Consider the following 20,233-nt stretch of genomic DNA (forward strand, 5'->3'; position numbering starts at 1 on the left):
GTCAGTACAAATCACGTCGCACAGAGCAGAATCAATGCCCCAAATGCATATTTGAAGCTCACGAGCTCAAAATCTCATATCCCCAAGATAATGATTGAGAAGCAAAGCATCTAATTGTAGATATACATCCCCATGAAAAGCCAGAGTGGGGGTAATCGAGGGGCGGTGCCTAGCGTAGACAAGATTGAATTTTTCTTTCAATTTTCTAGATTTGAGGAGATCGAATTTTTCTTTCATTTTGAGGGATTTTGTACTTGTTTAATTGAGAGTGTACGAACGAAAGGTAACATTTAGTGTTTGTCCATAATTTATATTTTTCTAACTAATTAAATTATTTTTTATTTGGTTGAACCGGTACATTTGGGTTTGATTTAAAATCGAAGTGGATACGGCTCGTTCATGGGCGAGAGCGAGCGTCGATGAGAAAATATGTGGCTAAAAATATTAATAGTTAAATTATGAAGGGTGAATTTTAAAATTTTAAAAAAATTATGACACGTGTACACTTAGATCTTATCTAAGAGGATCTAAAGATTAAAAAAAAAAAAAAAACAACCGCGGTCCATTTAATTATCACACATACAGTTGCCGGGTTGGGCTGGGTTGGCTGGCATCAACACACCATACACAAACTACTACGAGTGATTGGTCCATTTAATTATGATGATTGATAATGACATTAATATATGTTCCTTCTTCCTCCCTTATTATCACCAACATGACTCTCATTCCATCATCCATGTCCTCGTGATCGGCTAGTTGTGGTTTCTCTCTAGATGCACGGTTTGTCGATTCTGAATCTCTTTGATTTGACGTAATTATCTCTTAGTGAGGGTGTCAATTATTTCAAGCCGCATTTGACGAAACAACGGGACCATAGTCCCTGAAGGCTTAAATAGAAATTGCACGCATATGTCATACATATAATTTCTACTTGTAAGTTAATCGGCAATAATGACCCGTAAATGGGGTGATATATATACTTATCGAAAAGACGTATAAAATGGGTGAAATCAAATGAAGTAAGAATCGCTGCATGCAAGAAATCCTCCCATTCAGATTCGACTAAATCCAAAAAACATTGCTTGTTAAATAGTCCCACTCTTCCTTGTACTTTTCAATTTATACTTGTTCTTCCAACTCTTATGTAAATCGTGATCGATGGACTTCCTGCATCCGAATCGTATTCTCGAAGTAGCAAATCGACGAAATTAAATGTGGTCCCCCTGCTAGATTATTATTTTGCGTAAGATACTCTCCTATGTCTTCCTGGTCCTTCCCTCACATCACATCCCATGTTCGCCAAATTAGACAGATCTGCTACTTCAAGTTCTGCGTGCCTTCCATACTTTAATGTCCGCTAAACAGTTTTCTTATTATTAATTTATTTTAATCATCATCATTTATTTAATTAAGATCAGTTACAATAAGATGCGAAGAGAGCAATTAATCTAAATCTGGTAGCTATGAGAGAGAGAGAGAGAGAGGTGTGATGGCTTCCTGCTATGAGCTGTTCTCCATGTGATTTAGCATGTGAAGATGCTCCAACCCCACATTATGTGCAGATGCACCCTCTCGCATGCTCAACGTTTTAGTAACTCGTATTAGTCACACACCGACGGTCCATGTTTTCTGCTCTATATAACAGAAATTTTCCAACCTTACTGACGTAAACACCAAACCATAGGTATCTAGCTTCATAGGGGGTTGACACCGGGTCACACCTTTTCTCGTGACCGCGCAGGCAATAGGAGTGTGTCACATATATATATTGATCACGTGTGGAATGCCCGTGCGGGGCTGTATAAACTCACGAGAGCCATTTCTGCACAACTACCACCACCTCTGCAATTGCATTTGCATGATGCAGAACTTCTTACGACAGAGAGTATTTGTAAATCTTCTGAAGATAGAGATACTTTTGGGGGAATAGATCTTTGCTGGCAGAGATCAATGTCACAGTACATAAAAACAATCAAATGTTTTGTTTAGAAAATGTAGGGACAGTTAAAAAAAAAAAAAAAAAAAACAACCTTTCTTAACTTATCAAAAGAGAAACAAAAAAAAACCAACTTAAGAAAAGAAGAAGAAACCGCTCAGAAATTATATATAGCCAATCATTTGGTTTTGTTTGCATCAAATAATCCAAGCCTAGATTGTCTCACGCTTTGTCTCTGTGTCTGCTTCTCTCATATTTACAAGTCTTTTTGAGGAAGCACTCATTGTGGAAAAAATGTCAATGGGGTGTGAAAGATATGGCGCCATCATCATGTTCTTCTTCATCACCATCCTCCTCTGTGTCGTGGGCTTTCTTGAGGCAGGGGGAGGAAGTGCTGTACAGAGCAGCCGAATAATCAGGTGGAGGAAGAAACACAAACAGTCGCAGCAGGAACAGCCTGCAGGGCCTCAGGAACCGACCAGGTGTAACGTCTATGAAGGGAGTTGGGTCTACGACAGTTCGTATCCGATGTATGATTCCACAACATCCTGCCCTTTCATACGTAAGGAGTTCGACTGCCTCAAGTATGGCCGCCCTGACCGCAACTACCTTAAGTATAGATGGCAGCCCAACAACTGCACTTTGCCTCGGTTCGTTGTTCTTCTCCTTGTCTTTCCGTTTTGCAAATCCCATATCATTTTGACCCACAGCCAACTGCCGCTATCATGTAATGTGTCTCTCTCTGTGAGTTGTCCATGGCAGATGCTGTTTTTCAGTTTCGCTTTTTTCCTTTTAGTTTCAACTTTCACGTTAAACAGGGTTTGCATGTGAAGGTGTAATTATAGTATTCCACTTCCACCAACGCCTTGAAAATTTTTGGGTGGGTAGTTGAACATGGTATTTATTGGATGAATGAACTCCGTGGCGTCAACTTCAAAAGTTCTGATCTTCAACTTTTGAAGTGTCACTCTTAGAGGGAAAGATCAAGAACGCAGAAAATCGTAAATCGAAAAGCGAGAGTATGTAGTATAGCCTCAAACATAAAACAACACCATGTTCTAGTCAATTTTTCGACTGGTTGATCACATCCCAGATTTGCGTTTGCCTGGCAACTGATGAACAAAAAAGAGAAATGGAGACCTGATTTCACATTCTTGTCTCTGCATTTCCTTCTCTGGGAGCGAAGTTCGAATTCTTCGTGAGATTAACGTTTCGCGTCTAAAATTTGCAGATTTGATGCCCTAGATTTCCTGAAGAGGATGCAGGGCAAGAAGATAATGTACATAGGAGACTCCTTAAGCCTCAACAACTGGCAGTCTCTAGTATGCTTGCTATATGCTGGTGTTCCAAACGCAAACCTCTCATGGCAGACCAATACCTCCATCTCCACAGTCACGTTCCAGGTTTGCCCGAGTTTTCTCGATAAAGATGTTTGTTTGTTCTCACATGAAATCAGATGGCTCATCGGGATTGATCGATATTTCACAGGACTATGGAGTATCTGTTATTATGTTCCAGTCTCACTACTTAGTGGACACCGTAAAGGAACCGATGGGTCGAGTCATGAAACTCGACTCTCTAAACGATGGTGCCTTGTGGAAGACTATGGATGTGTTGATCTTCAACACTTGGCTCTGGTGGTTGGTCAGAGGACCTCGGCAGCAGTATGTTTGGTTTGATTGTCTCATACATATTTAAGTTGAACTCCACCGGTGTTGAGAACTGTCAGTTTGATCCGAACAACTTCTCGTGTGCAGATGGGATTACATTCAAGAGGGCGCAAAGATATCGAAAGACATGGATCGAATGGATGCTTTTCACAAGGCTATGATAACATGGGCAAAATGGGTCGATACCGATGTTGATACAGCAAAGACCAAAGTCTTCTTTCAAGGAATTTCTCCCTCCCATTACAAGTAATTCCTCTTCAGAGAGAGCAAATTTAATATGCAATGAAATGAAAGCCTTCATTTCGGGTATATATTCTAATGACGCGTACTGTCATATGCTTATCACGAATGCTTTTCAATTTGTGTTCAAGCAGTGGGACGGAATGGAATGAGCCAGGATTGAGGAACTGTGCAAAGGAAACGGAGCCGATGAGCGGATCAACTTCCCCGAGTGGCCCACCACCGGCACTGTCCGTGGTGAAAGAAGTTCTGAGCAGCATCAAGAACCCTGTCTCCTTGCTTGATATCACGGCAATGTCTAAGCTGAGAAAGGATGCACATCCCAGCTCTTACAATGGCTTCAAGGGCATGGACTGCACCCACTGGTGCATTGCCGGACTCCCAGATACATGGAATCAGATCCTATACTCGGAACTCATAGCTTAGAAGAGATTAAGTTACAAGAGACTAGTGGAGGAGCGGTTTGGTTCATTCTTGTTCTTCAGTAGGTATGATTCTTTGATATGAGAATACATATTCTCTGGTAGTTAAATCGGTATAGATTAGTCCCTTCCCTTGTCTTAGAGTGGGAAGTAGCTCTTTATGTTCTGTACTTTTAGTATTTCCATCACTTTATATACAAACACAGACAGAGATCATGGATCTGTTCGAATGGAGGAAAAGGAGCCTACAAGTACCCTATATGGACAACTAAACAGAAAAGAAAGATGCCATAAAATAGTGAAAAGAGAACCAAGTTCATCTTCAAACATTTTCCTCGGTCCACTATTCACGCTCTTGGGCAGTAAGCAACCTCGAGTTTCTTTACACAAAGGATAAGTAGGAAAAAATGGGAAACAGAAGGAGAAAAAAAAAAAAAAGAACAGAAATTCGACATGATCTTTAATACTAGTCATACCTCCTAAACCTCCATGCTGAAACCGAGAACATAGGTCTCTCTTGCCAGCACAAGAAGAAGCAACCATTCTCCTCTTTTATGTTATATCCATCGAACCCATAGCTCTGCAACAACCTTCCTGCCTGCAACATTCCACTGTAACTCAGAGAAACCCTCCCGAAGCCCGCTAATTCGAGCCTGAGGCTCCATTTCTCGAGCTTCTCGTGCCTCTCCCTTCTCTTCACCCCCTCGCAGGCAATAATGTTCTTGATTTCCTCCCCGAAGAGCATCTTCTCAACCCTCTGCCGCTCAACCGATGCTCTTGGGATAGTCGATTCCAAGCAATCGAACATCGCAGCATAGAAATTCAGTGCTTCCAGGACCCGTTCCATTAAGCCTGATCCGTTTTGGTTGGACTCTTGCTCAGTGATCACCATCAATTTGGGGGACAGGCCCCACAGGGCTGTTAAGAAGCTCCCCATCTTGGGGGATGCATTCAGGGATAATGGTGAGGATGCAGATGCCGAATCTGGGCTTGGGCTATATATGTTGATCAGATCTTTCTCGAGCCACTCTCCCAGAGTCCGCTGTTTCATATGGAGGACTCTCTGTAAATTGTTAGAGTTCAAACTCTTGGATGCAGAAGGTGGCGAACTCCTCTTCTGCATCTCATCATCTATTGCCAATAGGGAATGCAGCTGAAGGACCGAGCTTATCGCAAGGGCTTCTCCTGTCTTCACCCGCAGGCTCTCGACATCGAGATTCTCAAGCGTGCACACGATGGGATTGAACTGGAAGGGGATATCCAGCTTCTCAGCCTCTTCAGTCAATCGAAAGGCCATCTGCTCCAGCACCTCCTTCTGCTCATGAATGCCCGTGATTCTCAAATGCGGCGGCCCCTCGGGCCGGGTGCTCAATGACTGAAGAAGATTGATCCACTGTGCAGGTTCAAAGGCATAGAGGTCGATAATGTGGACCATCTTCTCCCCTTCCATGGCTTCTAATATGGCTTGGTTGGTGATCAAGTAGGAGAGCTTCAAGAAGGGGCAGAGCTCAAAGAAGAGTTTTTGTACGAGAATCCGCTCAGTGATGGAAGTTATCTTGGTGGAGTTAAGGGCCTTGTGGAGACCAGGCCAGTTCTTGAGGATTCGGTCCGCAAGGGCCTCGGTGAAGTAGGCGGCGATCCTCTGCATCGCATCCCCATCAGGGGAGGCGTGGAGAGAGATTCGCTCGAGTGCAAGGTTGGCATTGTCGATGCTACTGGAAGCTACGTGATTGGCACATACAAGAAGGTGATGGATCAGGTACAAACCCCTGTCCTCGGATTTGAGTTCTTTGAGCCAAGGGTAGGGGGACCCGATCCCAGGAGACAGTGACATCAAGGAGAAGTACTGAAGTGGGGATGAAGTCACCGATGAAGACCCCTCGTCCTGAACCATTCCCGCCACCCGAAGCCGAGATATACAACAGTGAGCTTCAGGAGGGCCACTGCCTGAATGAATTAAAACAACAGCATGTGAGCGAAAAATCGATCTCAAAGCACAGTACTTGGGCTAATATACCATCCTGTTCAAATCAGACAGCTTAATCAATAATTACTCATTGCTTGATTCCTATATATCCTTGTTCTTATCAGATAAATGATCGAGTAAGAAATATCTGCTATATCAGGAGAGAGCTCGAGTGATATCGAAATCGAAAACCGGACCAAATGATGCGTGCGAGGGATTTAAGGACAAGAACATTCGAGAGGGAAGAGTCGAGCATGCGTATTCGATTAAGAGAATTGGGTCAAATTCTCACCGGAGAAAGTGAACGTCGACAGCTCAGTCGTCGGTCGAATAACTGAACCACTGAAGCAGCAGCTTCAAATTCCCATCTGGGATTTCCAGTGGGCTTCAGGCCGAGCAGAAGCCCCAAGGAAATTTCGGAGCTTGGGAGACGAGAGTTGCTTGAAGGGGCTAATCCATGGGAAATTAGTGGCCTCCTCGGGCAAGGGTGGGGTTGGAACAGTCCTCCTGTGGGGAGAGGAGGGTTCTAGGGTTATATAGCGGACGGAGCCAATTGGAAGGGAAGCAGCTCTTGTCTTGAAGGTGGAGGACTTTTCCATGGCTGCGTTGGCGACAATGCAAGAGGTTGTGTTTGTCGTCATTGTCTTCTTGTCTTTTGTTAGGATCAGAGGAATATGGAATTTCTGAAAACCAGAGCCGCCCCCTTCTTCCTCCCTCCTCGCTATTCCTCGCAATTCTCAAATAATTAATTATCAAATATCCCGAACAAATCTTCGTATTTTCATCGATAAAGCTATGATTTTGCTGGAAACTCCATACAATGCATTCGATCTTTTTTTCCTTTTTGTATTATATTTGAGATATGTATATTCAGAACAAAAGGAGTGATTGATTGGATGCGCGGAAAGCGTCGAAACAAACAACGGTATACATGATTTGTCTGTGGGTTAGTACATCGCACAAAGGGACTAAGTTGAGGGATTTGTCAGGGAGTGAAGTGGACGGGAATAAGAGCTGGCCATAATTTGGAGGTATCTACTCCGAACACACAACCATGAAATTCCAAGGCATGTCATAACAAAACAGAGCAGAGACCCTCCTTTGGCTTTGTTGCCTAGTGGGGAATGGGATTGCGATGCCAAAGCCAAACGCTCCCTCCTATCCTTTCCCAAAATCTCTATTTGGATTATCCTCCTTCAATATTGCCAAAAATAATCCGATTTTAAAAATAATTGCATTAAATTATTATTTTTTCTAAAAAACAGATATATATATATATATATATATATGAAAATAGGGAAGAAATGAGAGTGAGACCTGAGACCAGAGTCCGTCCGTCCATCCTCCCTTTGGTTTTGGTACTTTTTATCTTCTCATACAATAAAATACAAAGGTACAGAAAGAGGGGTTGTTCGTGAAAACAGCCAAAAGTGGATAGAACCTTTACCTGTGGAGCCTCGATTTTAGTGCTACTTGCGCTTGCTTTGCATTGAATCAACGAACACCCAAGAAAAAAAAACTCTCATTCATTTCATTCCCTCAAAATTCTCAAATTCCCTTTGCGTGTATATATTTATATTTATTCATTTATAAAATGAAAAAATGGGCAAGTTGGTTGATTTGCAGGAGATCTTATTATTCTAGGGCCAGTAGATATGAATGTGCGGATAGTGGTCTGAGCCATCACCTTATCTTATGTTTACTTAAAAACATGAAATACTAACAATTTCCAAAGTGGAAGAAGGTACAGGTCGATAGAGACCCATCTTCGTTGGGATTCTCGCTTTTCAGCTCTAAATTGCATATTATTGCCAGCAAACGTCACCAGTAATTTGTCTTACTATACGTAACACATCACATTTTCAGCTAACAATTACATCAATCTAAAGAGTCGTGAAATTGCAATTCCATGTAAATGTATTGGCTGGTAAATACTCGTAAAAATAGTTAACTCTAGTTAGAAACTAAAAATTTAATTCTTAGCACTTCCCTTTCTTTTCTTTTTTTCCCTTTCTGTGTTCTTTCTCTGAAATTTCTGCAATGTACATCGTTTTCATGAGACGATAAAAAGGTTGCTAAATGCAAAATGCCTCTCGTTCATTGAGTTATATTACATTCAGTCTTATTCTCCTTTCTTGAGGATCCGCCAAAAGTCGGAAATTGACAAACCAAAGCATCGGGTCGATGTTCTCCACGCTTTTTCTTGCCACAGAGCAAACAACAATGACCGCGGGAATCACTGTTTTGGCCGACTTTTTTTTTGGAATAACTTTTCCTTTTGATTGGGTAGGACTTAGGAGATTTCAAGAACTTGCTAAGTTAGTAGAGACTCGGAGTGGACTATTGGTGGGAGTTTCCAAGGAACATCAAATCCTAATATATTGAAGATGGGAAGGAAGAGTCGGAAAACCATGTCGAGGGCTTTTTGGATGTTCCTAAGATTTTGCCTATTCTTAATGAGAAAGACAAAGAGGGGAGATGTCCTCTTGTTATGAAAGCCAACTTCCTTGCCTTGTAAGGGAGAAAGAGTGTGATGAATAGTCCAAACAAGGTTTATAGTGGGAGGCCTTTCCAAGGGAAGAAGACATTTTTGTAGCTTTGCAAGCAAGGAATTATCCTTATACACTCACCCGTCCTATGGTTTCAGATGAAAGCACGAGTAATCCTCGCTCAGAGGTCTGCTTCTTGACTGTACACAAAGATACTTTCAGTAAATTTCCAACGTTTCACCGGATAATTTTTTGAAAATTTCTCTACAATTTATACCTCCGACGCTATCAAATCTGCACACAATTCTTATACCTCGAAGATGTAAAGCACCATTCTGTGGCGGGGCCGTAAAACTATCCTAAGCTAAACCCTCACGTTGAGTCTTGAGCTTATCCACCTCAAGATTAATTTTCAATAACAAACAAACTTTGATGTCCCTAACTTCAAGGCCGTGCTGGTGGGCAGTAGGGAATCAACAAAAGATAAAAGGATTGAAACATTCACAACCGAATATTGGACAAGCGGTCATGTGGTCATCTCCATCTCCAACTCCAAGGGCCGATCACGTAACCAAAAACTATATTATTTTTACTTATAAACAATATCATAATATCACATAATCAAAACTATATTATATTTACTTGTAAACAATATCATAATAATAATTATACGTAATCTAATGTAATATGCCATGAAAAGATTTCACATCTCTTCTTATTATGCTTCCATTAGATTCCTTGTACTTTAGCAACTGTCCTTTTACTTTGCACAGGACTCCGTAAAACATTCTCTGCGCCCACTGGTATTAACATCGATTTTAACAGTAGACAAAACAAACATGCCGAAACACCCAATTTGGACCCGAGAGCACGCTTCACTTCATTTTCAGAAGAACACAGTAGGAATGATCATCCCTGACGTCTTACTGCTAACAGCTAAAGCACCACATTCGAGGGTTATATTTACACTCGGTTGTGTACAAAATGTGACTTCTAAAGTAGGTTTAGTATTAAGTACTCAGTCACCCCAAACCAGCCGAAAGATGTTCCTGCTGGCAAGTGCACCGATGACATTGTTGCTTTGCTTCCTAAGCATTTCCTCCTGAGCACGAACATCTCCATCCTTAATGAAAGAGAATCATAATTAAAGGTGAGGATGATAGGAAAGTAAAAGGTAAAAAAGATTGGTATAGAACAACCAAACTTTTTCCATCTAAAATATTAGTCGGGAAGAACCAAATTTTAGCCGTCATTCTAACTCAAATTATGATCCTCAGTTGAAATGTATCAACCTAAGCTTTCCTCAAGAAAAAGTAAGAAAAAAAAAAAAGCATAGGCCACGAATGTTGTTGTGATAGTCACCAATTTCATAACATTTAAACATGAGACATATTTTTTGAGAGTAATGAGTCGATCCTTTCCCATTGCAGCTGTTGACAATTGATTCTTGCATGACCAAGAAACCACAAAAGCCAGGAAATTAGCTAGTCTGGGACAAAGCAATGGACATCCTATAACATGACAAGGGCATGCTCCTCAATTGATTGAGGTTAATAGCTGAGTCTAGAATCAGAAAACCATTGCAATTTGGGAAATTCTTTAGATCACCTCCTTTGCTAATCTAAAACACTGATCATAACAAATTATATCACAAATAGATGCATTTTTTTTATTTGTTTGGCTGAGTATAAATAGATGCAAACTATAAAGGCACTCACCAGAAGAGCATAGGCCTGGGCAAGAGAATGAAGTGTCGGGTACATATCAATGATAGCTAGTGCAACTTCCTCAGTGACTTGTGGGACCTATTCAAGAAATGGTACATTAGCTCACCTGAATGTCAGAGATTATTGTTGCTGAACAAAATAGAGTCAACTCCGGATCTCCATATTCCACACCCAAACATGCCATAGTGCTAGAAGCTACACTAGAGAGCTTCATGGAAGAGAAAGGTCATAATCAGATGTTCTTTTGGCCGTTTATCGGGCACGTCATTCAGGTAAAAAGAATTACTTGTTTTTGTTACGAAGGAATGGAAGCAACCGGAAACAGAACTTCCTTCAACTTGGAGAGATTTTATATAGAGATTCAAGACCATTCTGTTTCCTTTAGTTGATACCAAATCTAGCCTAATTGTCAAATAGAATATTAAATTTCATGATGCCTTTACTTCCTGAACAGCATGAAAGTGCTTCCATTTACAGGAAGATACCTGCATCAGTTGAGTCGCAAACACATCGCTGACTGTCATCTTCTCCAAATCTTGGCACCTTCTGATAAATTCATCAAACCGAGGGCATACCCCAGCTTTAAGTAAAGCTTCTTCTGGGTGCTCTAACGTGTAGTAATGAGTTATTGCTTGTGTGAGATAACCGTACTTCTTCAGCGTATCCCCTAAGCCACTAGTTCTCTGCACGTCAAATCCTTCGAGAATCTCAGTGGTAAAACAACTGCATAAAGATGAAATTCAGAACAGATCAGAAGAAAAACCCAATCTTCCATGCAGTAAATTATTACACAGATCCTTAAATAATTACTTACGCTGTCTTTATGCTTTCAGCAGCTTCAGAAAAGTTTGCATCACCTTCCACGACATATATTATCCTTTTGAGCCCACACCTCTTGACACATGCAATTGAATACCAAGATTAGTTCAATAGGTCGTAACTGCATCCAGAAATAAGTTAAGGTTCCTCTATTGAGAACTGAAAAACGACACCCTCGCATTACTCCAACATCAGCAATTAGATGATAGGAAAACTAACATTGCTCCGAATTAGATGGTAACCGTTTTGTGGACTTGCAAAAGCAGTTCCACTTTTCCATCAACTGGTGGTCGTTTATTGAAAACTTATCCAATAAATCACAGGAATAGAGATAGTATCAATTGGCAGTACACGTCATATTTTTTCTCCCAACACTTGCAAAACAAGTAAATGTAGTTCAATCAAACTAAAAATATGATTGACCGAAACTTTAGCATTAAGATAAACATCACTACCAAAAGCTTCACTTTCTGATCTTTGTAGCGGTTATCACAAATGGAACTGCGCAGATCATCAACTTTCTTCCTCTCAACAATAAAATCAAGAACATATTCGTCATCGAGATATTTGTGGTGAGCAATCCAGATTGCATCTCCAACTGGCAGCCGCCTAACCTGCAAGGATTTGCGAATCGATGGGAAAAAGACATATGTATCGATCGGATTTATCATAGTTATAACTGATATGCATGAAGAATGCATAGCAAACCTGAAAATCAATGACCCTGCTAAAAAAAGTGAAAATGAAAGGCATCCTAGGAGTATATTAAATATACATTAAAGTGACATAAACATAAAGCTAAAAAGAAAACAGCAGAGTCTCACTCTAGAGGATCACTAATACACTGTACAAAATATATCATCCCAGCAGGAGATGATTGTTGAATTTCAAAATCTCTTACAAGAAATGACAAGGCACTTATAAGAGCTTACTTACCTCTATCTTAATTTTGAATTGCACGCAAACATTGTCAATTATTCTCCTTGACCTCGACCTGGAAACAGAAGGAGTTAGCAACAGCTACGTTACAATTCAATATAATGCACTAAAAGTGACAATTAATGCCAAAGATGATTAAAGCTGAAAGTAGATAATCCATTTGAGCAAAGCAGCAACCTTAACCCTATCTTCTCCAGTTTAGGATGCCAGTAATAAATTACAATCAGGGAAGACACTACGGAAATCAACTCAAAGGCATAAGTGGCTAAGGAATTCACAAAGATTATTGATGAGACAAATGCCAACTCCAAGAACCAAACACACAGAAACTAAATCTGCCTCCACATGAAGGTGAAAAGAGTTGAAAGATAAACCAGTGACTACTGACCCACGAGTGGCAAACTGCTCCCGATCATCCAATATTAAAATTACTTCATATGCATCCTCAAAATTTTCCCCAGCACTCAAAGGAGGCCTGCTTAAAACATTACTAGCTTCCGAGCACAATGAACTTGCCTCCTTCAAACAGTTATCCTGACAAAGTCAAAATGCAACAGCTTAGATATATTGGGCAGAAAGATAGGGGATGCAATAAAGGGGAGGAAAGACTTAACCCACTTCATCAGTATAACCAAAAAAGCCAATTCACTTCATAACAATAGCTTAACACAGGTAATACCAATGACATACAATTCAGTGAATTGTGCTAAAATCCAAATTAAGATTTCTATATAATTAATATAGAGAACAGGGCAAGTGCACTCAATATGGTAACGTAAGTCATGTTAACCAAATTCAGACATACAGATGAGGAGCAAGGCCTCAGACTGAACGAGTTTTGTGATGAATCGGCAGATTTATAACTGTCTCTGCTGTGAAGATCCCTGGAAAACTCTGTGGACCTGCTCTGACTTCCCAAAAGATCCAACCTACCTGATCAGGAAAAAAAAAAAAAAAAGATCCAAAGAGAAAATGAGGCACGATGTTCATCAAGGAAAATGAACGTCTCGGTTCAAGCACTTTATGTTTTACAAAGTGAAAATTGAGAGGTTCTCACCATCCACACTTCCATGAATACTGCAATCCTCTGTTGAAGAGCGAGATTCAAACTGCGAGCTGTAGGCTTTATCTTCCTGGAGACAATGAAAAGAACTCGGCCCAAGTTTTGAGGTACCCTCGCCCTGTAAAGGTTCAATAATTAAGGAAAACTCCAACGAGTTTGATCGCTTGCATAATTAAAGGCCAAAAGATAGAAAGACTGAACTGAAATTATCAGTGCCGAATCGCCATTGTGGAGAACAGACTGATCACACAAAACATTTTAGTATGACCAATAAAAAGGAATTATCTGAGACTAGGTTGTTGGAAAACAACCTTGATAGATCACTAAATGACAATGTATTTGCTATGCAATGACAGGCATACATCAGAAGATAGATGAGTATTACCCTTCGATGAGATTTGGCAGGATTCTTAGGCAAATGTTGCTGAATCATCAATTCTTGAGAAGAATCCGAGCTGTCAAATGCAGGATTTGATGGATCATCACCATCCAAGTCAAAGGATCCTTGGCAAATGCTATTAGTAGAATCCACTGGACCAGATCTTGTCAGACATTCACGTGCAGCTTCTTTGCCTTCCTGAGAAAGCATATACCTGCAAGGTATCATAAACATCATCAGAATAGGCATAAAGGAAACGATAGTCATGACTTCTACCGTCCAAGTGAACAATAACACGGAGTATGCTATTACTAACAACCATAATAAATGTACCAGTAAAACAAAGCATCATATGCATTTGGTATAGGCCGCCAAATTATACTCCTAAACTGGCAATTATCAGATCTCCCACAAATAAATACCCAATTATTCCCTGCCCATCACTTGGAGAAGAAACATGATATCCAATAGAATCTAATAAGAGTATAGATTAAAGAGACATTCCGTGCATTATAAGTACTCGGACGGGAATCGTTAAGAGTGTTAGCAGAAAATATGCAAAAGACACAGACTCCAACAGCCTTACTTTGCTGGACAGCTGGACTTCACAACTAATCCCTTCGTAATCAATGTCTTCATGCAGCTCCATCCACTGTACCATTCCCTCGGAGAACTTCCAAATTGGCTAGGCTTTCCTTGTCCTTTTTCTGGACTAAGAATGAGCAGCCATCATTTCCAAGCTTTCATCTAACCCCTCAAACATACAGCAAACTACCATCAGAAGCAAGTCACTTACACGATCGGAGCCCGGGAAAGTCCACTGGCTTCAGCTGCATCAATGAGCTCCTGCTTATGCATAAATTCATTCCCGTTAGAGGTTCCCCTGCAGAAAATAGGACCAACCATCAAGTGCGAGCTCGCATTTATAAGTAACCATAAATCAGAAATAGAATGGAACAGAAATGGGAATGCTCGGGTACCTGTAAAGAGTAATCAGTAATGCATAAGCCACAGAATTCTTCTGGGGAAGATAACGTTTGGATCCCTTACTATTCTTCTTACCTATAATAACAACAACGATGGTGGTCGTCACGAAACCGGGAAGAGAATTTTACAATTACTGAGAAAACACAAAAATGTCTTACGAGCAATGTACCTACCTTTCTTGTTGTTCAGATTTTCAGGATCAGAACCTTGGGAATCATTCTCGAAAAAGCCTTTCATGACCCTGAGGATCCATTTCCCCACGCCCCTGCGCCAGAGAGAGCAACGGCATCAACCCCAAATCATATGTAGAGAATTCAATGCAACCATTACATTACAGGAACGGGAATCGCACGCAAATCACTTACTTGACTTGAGAGAACTCCTTGAGGGAGGTGATGGGAGTTTTGGAGCTGCAGACGCTGAGGTAAGCCTTGTTGAGAGTCATTGAAGTGTTCTCCGACAACCCTTTCGGCGCGTCCGCCAGTTCCTGCGTCTTATGCCTCATGTACTGAGCAAGCCCTTCGTTCTCGGAGCAGAACACTCTCATCTGATTTTCCATTTCGGGACACCCCAACATTGACTTGCTCTCGATTACCTTATGCTGCTCTGCTAAGTGACTAGGGTTTCTGATCAATCATCTTCCACTCGAACCGTCAGAGAGAAAGAGAGAGAGTGAGAGATAGAGATCGCGCCAGGTTCTCCTTCGTCTTCTGCAGTTTGAATAATGAGCGAGCAGCGAAAGCTCAGCGTGTTTTTGGTCCTCAACCTTTACCGACTTTTTCATTTTCATCCTAAACCTATTTCTTCGTTCAATTATATCACAACCTTTACATAATTTGTTCGTTTTAGTCCTACCATTAATTCTTCCATTCAAAATAAATCTAAAATATATTATTTAATTAAAATCAAATATAAAAAATACTACAAGTAAGAAAAAAAACAAAAATAAAAAAATTGGGAGACCCCACCCAACATCCCAATTCCGAGGAAGGGGGTCTTGCCTACAGCGACCCTTCCTCCTTCGAGATCGCATGTGGCTTTTGTGACGGCTGGCAACCTCGAAAGGGGAGGGGTGGCCGTTGAAGGTCCCCTTTTCTCGAAATCGAGAGATCCCAATTTGTCGAGATAACAATAAGAAGTGGAAAAGCTCTACGGCTTTTATCAATATGGGTTGGTTCAAGCGAATAAGCTCTAGTTCCACTTAAATAAGGTATCAAGTTCGAGTTTTTGTTAATACAAAAAAATCTATGTTGGGAGAGTTTTACCTCTTAGTGACCCAAATTGGGACGACTGAATTAGTCAGGACCTAATCGGGTTTTCGAATACCATGGTTCACACCGAAAAAAAAGTAATAAAAAAAAGCTCTAGGGCTTTGCTTTATTATGATGAGCCAGATGGGCTTACTGGCATACTGTTTCTCGAGCCCAGGAGTTCGTCCATGGTTTCGAAGAGGGCCCAGAGTTTGATATCAGAGCCCAGACGCGTCTTTTTAGGAAATGGGCTTAGACGAACTGTCTATTATTGGATAGGCCAAATATTGGGTTGGACATCGAGCATTATTATTTTGGGCTTCAAAGTGTTGGAAAGCCTTTCCTTTTGCCTTCCCGAATCCAATTGAGAGATCCAATTCCAAGCTGGTCCTGTGTATGTTGTGACATCTCAAGAACAAGAAAGCTAGCATTACTACTACTTTCATGGGTGAAATACGGAGCTAAAGCTCGAAACAAACGAAGTCATTAGTTATCATATCGTAGATACCGAGTGAAACATTTTCAGCAGAGTAGATTCTCCAAGGGGAATCAGTTATATAGATTAGTTTAATTATGATTACTTATTTTCCTATAAATAGAATCCATATAAGAGAGAGGAGAGATACTCCCCCAAAAAAAAAAAACGCTTTGATTTCTTTTTATTGAAAGAAGTAGAACCAATAAATGGATACTTATCCAAAAAAGGAAAAGAGAAAAAGAAAGAGGAAATTGATCAGCTGGGGGACCAATTATGCCCTTCCTTCACGACCATTAGTTAATTGGGAATATAGCGGTCGACTCAAACTATGTATATACCTTCCTTCGCCACTAATTAGTATTAGCCTATTAGATAGGAATAATCCAACTTAAACTCTCTCTCTCCCTCGAGCGCCACTACTGAAGCAAAAGAGCGCGACGAGGATTTTATTAATCATTCCAACTTTATTGTCGTCCTTCTTTCTTCTTCTGGGCAAGAGCCATGGCATCACGGACCCAGCTGATGTCCCCGGCAGCTTTTACAATGCCAAATTATTTGGCAACTCCAATGGCAACATTGACACGAGCGATTTCAGCACCGCCACCCCCGAGCTATTAGCCTTTGATAATGAAGTCAACACCGACCTACATCAGACGGGATCGGCTAATGATTGCTATAGCGGCAACCTCTCCAGATCACGGCCGGCCACTGTGGGACTCAAGGACAATGACCGAATCTGGAGACTGCCCGGTCAACCGCCAGTTCAGTTCGACCAGTACGCCGGTTATGTTACGGTCGATGCATCCAAGGAAATTGCATTGTTCTATTACTTTGTCGTAGCAGAGAAATCAAAGAATGATTCTTTGCCTCTTCTCCTCTGGCTAAATGGAGGTAATTAAACAGTAGCTAGCAGCTACGTACTGCTCGAATAACTTTTCTACTAGTTACTTAAAAAGGAATTAATTGATCAGATGTCTTGAACAAATTATTTAAAGTGCCCGAGCAGAAAGAATGTTAACCTGCCAGGTCCGGGTCGCTCATCCCTCGCCTATGGAGCAATGCAAGAACTCGGTCCTTCCGAGTCCATAGTGATGGGAAGACGCTGTACAGAAACCAATTTTCATGGAATAACGGTACGTACACACGTACATGCATATATATATATATATATATATATATAAACTGAGTGCAGTGAAATATATTTGATCATCATATATTTGTATGTAGAATATATATATATAAATGTTTGTTCATCTGTAAGACTTTGTTTTTCTTACGGCCAGGATCATCTCACGATATATACAGCTGCAAACGTTCTGTTCTTGGAGTCACCAGTAGGAATCGGGTTCTCGTACTCAAACACATGGACCAATTACACGGCGAATGAGGATGGGAAGACGGCAACGTTAAATTACAAGTTCTTGATGAACTGGTTAAATAGGTTTCCCGAGTACAGGGGACAGGATTTCTACATTGCCGGGGAGAGCTACGCAGGGCATTACGTGCCTCAGCTCGCACATCATATCCTGGCCCGCAACAGAGGGCGACCAACAATCACAGCATCATCAACCTCAAAGGAATCATAGTATGAATCAAATGATATATGTATATTTCGCTTAGCAAAACCACCCCCCACCCCCCCTTTTACATATGGACTATATTTTGCTGATTGGAAATGCTCTGATCGAAGACAAGGCAGATATTACCGGGCAGTACAATTTTCTTGCGAGTCATGCACTGATCCTCGACGAGATGGCCGAGAACCTAAAGAGATATTGCAGCTTCACACGCACTACTAAGATTGAACCGTCCCCTCAGTGCCTAGCAGCAACCATGGCAGTCAAGCCAAATATCCTCAACGGCATTGACATGTACCGCATCTATGCACCCTTGTGCCACAACTCCAAACTCACTTCCAAGCCCACCAAGGCTTCCGTAAGCTCAATCGACTCTATTAGCTAGTTCTTGTGCCATAACGTGTATATATGTGTGTGTGCGTGCGTGCGTGATGATGATGGGATGTGCATGCATTGCAAGCAGGTTACTAAGTACGATCCGTGCAGAGATCACTATGTGCATGCGTACATGAACCTCCCCGAAGTGCAGAAAGCCCTTCATGCGAACGTGACCAAACTGAAGTACGAGTGGCAGTCTGGCAGCAACATGATACACGATACTTGGAGAGACAGCCCTTCCACTATCATACCCTCCTCCACGAGTCTATGGCGAACGGCCTTCGAGTCTGGATTATCAGGTAATAAAACTAGATAGTGGCATATCTATATATATATAAATATAATTTGATCAGCTGCTGGTGAATAAGGTTTATATCAATCTGATACATATATACATGCATGCCATATATATATATATATATATATATATATATCAATTGCAGTGGTGATACAGACGGCGTTGGTACCTGTCACCTCAACCAAGTATTCTATTAAGAAGATGAACCTTGCCGCGAAAACGGCGTGGCATCCTTGGTACATCGTGGTCGAGGTAATCAATCGATCGATCAATTATTATTAATTATAATGAGAAGTAGTGAATAATATTTCTTAATATAATTTCTCAGTCAATACCAGCTATTGTATGTGTTATATAGATTTATGGACCGATGAATTCACCAATATACGATGCCATCCATGCATTTATTTGTATACAGGTGGGAGGATACACGCAAGTGTACAATGACGGAATCCCAACGTTTGCGACAGTGAAGGCAGCGGGGCATGAAGTGCCAGCCTACGAGACCCAAAGAGCTCTTTCTCTCATAAGCCACTTTCTCGCTCGCACGTCTCTCCCTAACCGCTAAAATCATGTAAAAATTCTGCAATAAATATGAGCACTTTGATCCGTCTCCAACCAAAAAACTCGATTTGTGAGGTGATAAAACTCAATTTTCATATAAATCCATTATTTTTACGTTACACGGCCGGTGTTTGGCAGCTTTTTCGTTGACCTCTTAATAACAGTAACAATTGAACTGGAAATCCATTTTATAAGGATTTGGGCTTAGCGAAGCAGCCCATTTTGGTCTATATATGTGTTTGGGCCCTGATCTTTGGGCTTTCCCAATGTTCGGAAGCCGCGTCCTTTTTTATGGTTGTGGCGGGGGCTGTCTTCCAGATGTCCACTCCTAGGTCCTCTCTCTCTCTCAAGAGGAAAGCAAGGTTTATGCTGCACAACCCAGTCTATAAAGAATTTTTTCAATCGATTGACGCTTATCCTCCTTAAATAAAGTCTTGAATTTGAATCTTATAAATAAAAATAAAAATAATTTAATTTAATCAATAGAGCTTTATGTCCTGTTTGGTTTCATAGTGTTATTTTAAAATCACAATTTTAACTTAACTCTACCCACTACAAAACAAAATAACTCATACAAAGTCAAAGAGTGGGTCTCATTTATATCACTTTTTTTCAAAATAAAATAACATAATTCATACAAAGTCAAAGAGTGGATCCCATTTATACTACTCTTTTTCAAAATCTGATTTTAAAATCCTACTATGAAACCAAACGCAACATTACTCTTAAGCGGGTTAACTGGACTCGAATTGGATTAATCAAGGTACATTGGGTTTCTGAATACGGGATACGCATGGAAGGAAAATTTGAAAACCTGGAATTGGAAGAATCTATTAAATGGAAATCAACACAAAATTAACAATATAAATTGATTCAAGCGATTTAGTGTTTATTTCCTTTAATCTCATATTAAAATCTTGTGAATGGAGAAAATTTATGTTGTGGAAGCTTTATTCCCTTGGTAGTCCAATCGAGCTTATAATGTATTAATCGGAGTCTATACAAATATCAGAATATACAAAAAAAAATATATATATCAACAGTCAAA

At 40.7% G+C, this 20,233-nt stretch overlaps 4 protein-coding genes and 1 pseudogene across 4 annotated transcripts; 3 read left to right on the top strand and 2 right to left on the bottom strand.

Annotated features, from left to right (window-relative positions):
- The first annotated feature begins 2,053 nt into the window (after nt 1–2,053).
- On the top strand, nt 2,054–4,709 carry LOC116212561 (protein trichome birefringence-like 38). Its single transcript, XM_031547223.1, has 5 exons — nt 2,054–2,589; nt 3,171–3,342; nt 3,428–3,603; nt 3,697–3,855; nt 3,984–4,709. The coding sequence occupies exons 1-5, from the start codon at nt 2,234–2,236 to the stop codon at nt 4,273–4,275; spliced, it is 1,155 nt and encodes a 384-aa protein (XP_031403083.1). The 5' UTR covers nt 2,054–2,233; the 3' UTR covers nt 4,276–4,709.
- Nucleotides 4,587–6,965, bottom strand: LOC116212548 (scarecrow-like protein 3). The gene is made up of 2 exons (XM_031547221.1): nt 6,530–6,965; nt 4,587–6,218 (listed from the first exon to the last, which is right to left on the bottom strand). Exon 2 carries the CDS (start codon nt 6,163–6,165, stop codon nt 4,738–4,740), a length of 1,428 nt encoding a protein of 475 aa, XP_031403081.1. The 5' UTR covers nt 6,166–6,218; nt 6,530–6,965; the 3' UTR covers nt 4,587–4,737.
- A 2,439-nt stretch (nt 6,966–9,404) lies between these two features.
- On the bottom strand, nt 9,405–15,367 carry LOC116198681 (crossover junction endonuclease MUS81). Its single transcript, XM_031528936.1, has 15 exons — nt 15,006–15,367; nt 14,814–14,905; nt 14,634–14,715; nt 14,450–14,536; nt 14,240–14,365; nt 13,660–13,867; nt 13,269–13,392; nt 13,017–13,144; nt 12,600–12,745; nt 12,209–12,266; nt 11,728–11,886; nt 11,268–11,347; nt 10,939–11,176; nt 10,445–10,531; nt 9,405–9,849 (listed from the first exon to the last, which is right to left on the bottom strand). Exons 1-15 carry the CDS (start codon nt 15,215–15,217, stop codon nt 9,745–9,747), a joined length of 1,932 nt encoding a protein of 643 aa, XP_031384796.1. The 5' UTR covers nt 15,218–15,367; the 3' UTR covers nt 9,405–9,744.
- A 667-nt stretch (nt 15,368–16,034) lies between these two features.
- LOC116207841 (serine carboxypeptidase-like 40) lies at nt 16,035–17,954 on the top strand. The gene is made up of 4 exons (XM_031540940.1): nt 16,035–16,100; nt 16,866–17,259; nt 17,395–17,501; nt 17,652–17,954. Exons 1-4 carry the CDS (start codon nt 16,035–16,037, stop codon nt 17,952–17,954), a joined length of 870 nt encoding a protein of 289 aa, XP_031396800.1.
- LOC116192458 lies at nt 17,696–19,298 on the top strand (annotated as a pseudogene).
- Nucleotides 19,299–20,233: the final 935 nt, after the last annotated feature.

This window comes from Punica granatum, chromosome 1, assembly GCF_007655135.1.
Source record: "Punica granatum isolate Tunisia-2019 chromosome 1, ASM765513v2, whole genome shotgun sequence".
NCBI classification, from domain to species: domain Eukaryota; kingdom Viridiplantae; phylum Streptophyta; class Magnoliopsida; order Myrtales; family Lythraceae; genus Punica; species Punica granatum.